At 37.8% G+C, this 5982-nt stretch overlaps 1 protein-coding gene across 1 annotated transcript; it reads left to right on the top strand.

Moving 5' to 3' along the window:
* The first annotated feature begins 2329 nt into the window (after nt 1-2329).
* LOC103608556 (olfactory receptor 2T8-like) lies at nt 2330-3601 on the top strand. The gene has a single exon (XM_008592976.1). The coding sequence runs from the start codon at nt 2330-2332 to the stop codon at nt 3266-3268; it is 939 nt and encodes a 312-aa protein (XP_008591198.1). The 3' UTR covers nt 3269-3601.
* The last annotated feature ends 2381 nt before the right edge of the window (nt 3602-5982 follow it).

The raw sequence follows: 5982 nt of genomic DNA, 5'->3' as shown, positions 1-5982 counted from the left end.
GGGGGGGGGAGCGGGTCTGTATGGGGGATCCGACCCCTAGGCGGGAGCGCCACCGCGCTCCCAAGTGGCGCACTGTAGCAGTGCGCCACCGGGCCGGCCCCTGTAGTGCATTTTTAAATCATTAACCTTTTCGAAGAACATTTATTTACATTTTACTTTTGCTCCTAAATAATTATTATTTTAATGAATAATAGATTTCCAAAAGCACATAGGAATTATACTGAAATTTAGGAATCTCTAAAATATCCCTGAACATTCAACATCTTTGACATTCAAAGCATCAGATTTATTCAGCTCAGAATAGGATAGCATTTTTAGCCAAGGATGGCAGTAGGCCACACCCCTTAATAGTACTCTATAAACACTGATGCAAGAAAAACCCATGCAGCCAGACTAGAAGATCTTTCCTTCTCACACAAAGATACATAAAGACAATGCTGCTCAAAGACAATGTCAACAACCTGTTCAGGTTTCACCAGTTTTATATTATGTAAGTAGCTCATACTAATCTCTTAACATTTAATAATTTGGTTATACATTTTGAACTCCAGAATATCCATAGTTACAAAATGAGAAATGCTGTATGATTTCATTTATATGAGGTTCCTAGAGTAGCAAAATTTATAGAGATAGGAAGTACAATGGAGGTTGCCAGGGGCTGGGTGGAGGGAGAATAGGGAATTATTGTTCAGTGGGCACAGAGTATCCATTTGGAGAGATGAAAAGAGTTGCAGAGATGGGTGTTATTGATGGTTGCACAACAATGTGAGTTCACTTAATGCCACTGTACTGGCTGTATAATGAAAAATGATTAATATGGAAGGAAAATGAAGTTTAAGGAACTTACCCAATAACTGTAGTTACTAAATTACCGCCTGCTTTTGAAGCAGGTTTAGTGTTTAATCAATCTTCAACACTGAGAAGTTGAAATAATGAGGAAACAGAAGTCTTCAATTAAAGAAATAGGAGGGTTTTGAGGTCCTTCAGGAAAGTGATTCTGAGGGCCATAACTAGGGATTTCATAGAAGTACTAGGTATAGAGAGTGCATGTTAGATATATGGAAGTGCACAGCTCACAATATTTTTGCCATTAAAGAATACATTTGGCGATGAGGGGGTGCATTTCCATGATGATTAACTTTTAAACAAGCACCTTAAACCTCAAGTACTATTCTGTTAGTACAATTACAATAATCAAGGCATGTAATCACGGATTGAGTAAGTCTATTGAACTTACTTGCCCAGTCAAGACTGACATTTGATTAGGATGCATATGTAAAATAGGATGCAAAGGAAATACCTATGAAAGAGATGGACTCCTTCTGCCTTGTAATTTTATTGAATTAAACCCTATCCTTGAGAATGAATTAGTGTCCACATCCCTGCAGTCTTAGCCACATTTATACAAGAAGTTAGAACAGTTGTTGTACCAGCAGGTCAGAGAATAAAATGCCTTTAAAGATTTAGATATTCTTGGAACTTGAAAAGAAATTAACCTATGGCTAGGGTTTTAAATTTTGCTACTCTATGGCTGTGTAAGGAACTAAGTTTTATCATCTTTACTTGGTAAAAGTTGCTTTACTGTGACCGTAAGGAGAAGCAGTCTTGCAACAGTAAAGTACCTTAATGAGAGTGTGCAGTTTTCATTGTATTCCTTGTGAGGACATATTTTAAGAAGGCTATTTTTGTTTTCACTGTGCAACTCTGTAAAGTCCAACTAAATGTACTAACAAGTCTAAATGAAGTTATGATTCCATCTCAAACTTAGTTTCCAGGTCTGAAAGCTCAACCTGAGAATATCAGTCTTTTTGTTTGGAAAGTAAAAATGCCTTCCCAGATGAAGTAATTTCAGGAGGTTTCAGTGAATGGTGATATGTTAGAGATGTGTAACCTTTATTATCAAGTAATAAGCTTTTATGTCATTAAAATATTGATTTAATTCAGCTTCTAAGAATATTGACTATGCATAATGTAAAGCAAACAAAATATAAACGACAAAGTATATGAAAGTTTGTGAATAATTTCCTTGTCATCTATGTTGGGATCAGATTTGTTACTTGCAATTTATCAATGATTTTGATTCAATATGCCAATTAATCAATACTCAAATGAAATAATTATCACAAAAACCTTCAAAATCAGAAAAAAACGTTAATCATATGTTAAAGTTAAAACATTTTTTGCAAAAGGCAGATGAGGCATTCAAAATAGGTTTCATCATTTTCACATAAATGCTTTTCAAGAAATGTGTGTTTCACATAGAGTGTTGTAAATAATAAAAAGTCTCTCACGGATTACTCCTTTTGCAGTGTCACTCCTGTTTGAAATCATGGAAAATGGGAATATCACCACATATTTCATTCTCCTAGGACTCTTTAACACCACCAGAACCCACCAGTTTCTGTTTGTGATGGTCCTGACGATTGCTTTCACCTCTCTAGTGGCCAATGCCCTTGTGCTTCTCCTGATTTTCAGGGACCGCCAGCTCCACACACCCATGTACCTCCTCCTGAGCCAACTCTGCCTCATGGATCTGATGCTGGCTTCCACTACTGTGCCCAAAATGGCTGCTGACTACCTGACTGGAACGAAGTCCATCTCCTCTGGTGGGTGTGGGTTGCAGATTTTCTTCTTGGTTACTCTGGGTGGTGGAGAGTGTTTCCTCCTGGCTGCCATGTCTTATGACCGCTATGTGGCTATTTGCCATCCACTGAGATACCCCAACCTCATGAGCTGGCAGTTTTGCCTGAGAATGATTTCGGGGTCTTGGTTCCTGGGAGCAGCCGATGGACTCATGCAAGCTGTTGTTGCCTTGAGCGTCCCATTTTGTGGTGTACACGAGATCGATCAATTCTTCTGTGAGGCTCCCATGTTGATGCGCTTGGCTTGCACTGATACATCTGTCTTTGAGTATGTCATGTACGTCTGCTGTGTGTTAATGCTCCTGGTCCCCTTTTCCATCATCCTGACCTCTTACAGTCGCATCCTCACTGCTGTTCTGCAAATGCATTCTAGGGAAGCCGGCAAGAAGGCCATTGCCACCTGTTCGTCACATTTGGCTGTGGTGGGACTCTTTTATGGAGCTGCCATTTTTATCTACATGAGACCCAAATCCTACAGGTCAGCTGACCACGATAAGGTGGTTTCAGCATTCTACGCTATCTTCACCCCTGCATTCAACCCCCTCATCTACAGTCTGCGGAACAGTGATGTCAAGGGAGCCCTGAGGAAGTGGATGGGTCAGTGTGCTGCCTTAAATCGTTATTAGGAAAGCATTAATTTGCCCCAACTTTCATGGCAATACAAAGTGATTATGTGGGATTTCCTGGAGAGAAGGTACATTCTTCTGTACATGTACATCTTTTGTTTCTGTTTTACATAGAATTGCATGCTAATCTCCATACTTTGGGTTGATTTACTGAGATGTAATCACCAGATCAAATTGTGGAATACTAAAAATTTGTGAGTCATACATCCTTAATAAAATGTATCCATATAATGCCCCATAATGAATTGTTGTTCAAAGGGTGAATTAACTATTCAAGCAATTTTAAGGGGCTAATTGCTGCCATTTGTTTCAAGTAGAGGTGTGATTTTTACACAATAGAAAGTTCACATGTGAGGCATTGCTTTAAAGCAATGGCAAGGAGTACCTGCACTTCTAACTTACTAGGAATATCAAGAGACCATGTCCACCAGGCCTAAAGGGCCCTCAGGCCATTTTCCTGTGAAACTCTTATCTAATGTACAATTACTGGTCTCATTTTTATCCCCATCTGTTAGTTTGGCCTACTGTAAAATTTCTTATTAATGGAAACCAAGAATAGGTATTTTATGGATCTTTTTTCTTTCTCTCAGCTTAAAATATTTTTAAGGATTCCTCCACAACTTAATGTTTGTAAGTTCACCAAGGATGGAGAAGCCAGCTGGGCAAAGGAAGAAAAAAAGATTTTATTAGCAAGTGGCAAGTGGACCTGCTGCTCTGAGCTGAAAAATGGCATCAGCCGTGGGAGGCAGTTGGGTGTCTTTTATAGGGTTAAGATTAACATCTGGCCTAGCCTAGGAAGACAGTTAACCATTGTTCTATTCCAGGTACATCTTGCTCATGGGAACAGACAGAATCCTTGGCCTACCTGAGGGAAACAGTCACAATGTTACACGCTGTGTACAGCTTGCTCAGCCTGCTGGTGGGAACAGAGACTTAGGGAGATAGAAATTTAGAGGAATGAACAAAACCAAAGGGTGCGGGCTTTCAAAAAGTCAGGTTCTCAGTTCCAGGGACCTAGCAATATTCATCAGTAGTTTACTCTTTTTAATCACTAGTTGTATTCCATTTTCTGGATATATCACCATTTGTTTACCTACTATTTTGTTGAAGGACATCTGGACTATTTTCACTTTGAAGCTGTTATGACTAAACCTTTTTGTGATCATATATTTCTATTTCTCTTGGTAGATGTATAATGAACTATTTAGGAAACTATTTTTTCAGAGAGTTGTTCAATTTTATACTCCCACCAACAATGTTCATGAAGTCCCATTGCTCCCAATACTACCTTTTTATTTATGTATTTATTTATTTTAGGAAATTCTAGTAAGTAACTAGAGTAACTCTTTTTGCCTTAATTTGTATTTTCCTAATTACAAGTGAGGTTGAGGATTTTTGCATTAGCTTATTGCCTGGTTGTGTATCTTCTTTTGTGAACATGCTATTTTATTTTATTTTTTAAATTTTTTAAAGGAATTTGCTTATTTTTTAATTGAAAGATAATTGTACATATGTATGGGTTACAGAGTCTTATTTCAGTACATGCATACCGTGTGCCATGATCAAATCAAGGTAATTAGCATATTCATAATTATGAAACTTTATCTTTTTTAAATTGATGCATAATTGTACATATTTGTAGGGTACAATGCTGATTATCAATAGTTGTGTACAGTATGTGATGGTGTGAGGAAAGTAGAATAATTTAGTCAGGCTCCCTGGACATTTCTGGTAAACAAGTTGTGTGGGTGGAGTTAGTGTGCATGGGAGCCCATGTATCTTTCTAGTTAATAGCTATTGTGCAGTTCTGCAGTTTGCAAGCAGGCTGGCGGCAGAGAGCTCCTGTTTAATAGAGCATGTTTACTCTCTTGGCAGCTGCTGGGTTTCAGTTTGTCTTTAGACCTTGCCCGAAGCAGTTGAGTTTCTCAGTTTCTCTGCGGACTGCTTAGCTTATAGTGTAGTGTGTGCTGAATAAAGACTATTCCTTCTTCAACAAAGCCTCCAAGGACCTTTTTGCCGGTTACCTAGCCTCATAGACCTGCGTGTGAATGGTTTGCAAATGGCCTCAAGGGGTCTGTGAGCTCCAGACCCAGCCCTACCTCTACAGATGGTCAACTCAAAATCATTAATGTATTCATCACTGTAATACATAATCATTTTTTGTGTCCATTTACCAGTTTCTCACTAACCCCCTTCCTCCTCTCCCTCCCCCTTTTCTCTTCTAGTAACTATAGCTATGTTCTCTCCTTCTGAAAGTTCAATACATGATTGTGATTGTTCTTTCTTTTTCTCTCTGTCTCTTTTTTTGCTGTTTTGGAAAATCTTTATCATTTCTTTGGGATGCAAACTTTCGATCTTGTCTCTTTTAGCTTTTAGAGAACATACAATAAATTATTGTTAATTAAAGATGCCTAGCAAAACTGTCTACTGTCTGTTTTAGTCTCTGAAAAACAAAACAAAACATGTAGATTCTTTCACAAAGAAGACAACCTGTGGGTTCACTCATAGACAAAACATGATATTCATACAACTATTCAGAAATTTAGAAAAAACCTATATATTGGGTTATTTGTTTTTATATTTCTAACATACTTGTTTTAATTCAATGCCTAAGATTTACTATTTTAACTAAATATGTAACATATTTTTCAACTTCTCCAATTTGGTTGAAACTATAAATTTATTTGTTTGTTTCTTTCAATTAAGCATTGTAA

Source organism: Galeopterus variegatus, unplaced genomic scaffold (assembly GCF_000696425.1).
Source record: "Galeopterus variegatus unplaced genomic scaffold, G_variegatus-3.0.2 Scaffold8557, whole genome shotgun sequence".
Classification (NCBI taxonomy): Eukaryota; Metazoa; Chordata; class Mammalia; order Dermoptera; family Cynocephalidae; genus Galeopterus; species Galeopterus variegatus.
The sequence above is the reverse complement of the archived record's forward strand: the minus strand, read 5'-3'. Positions and strand labels throughout refer to the sequence as shown.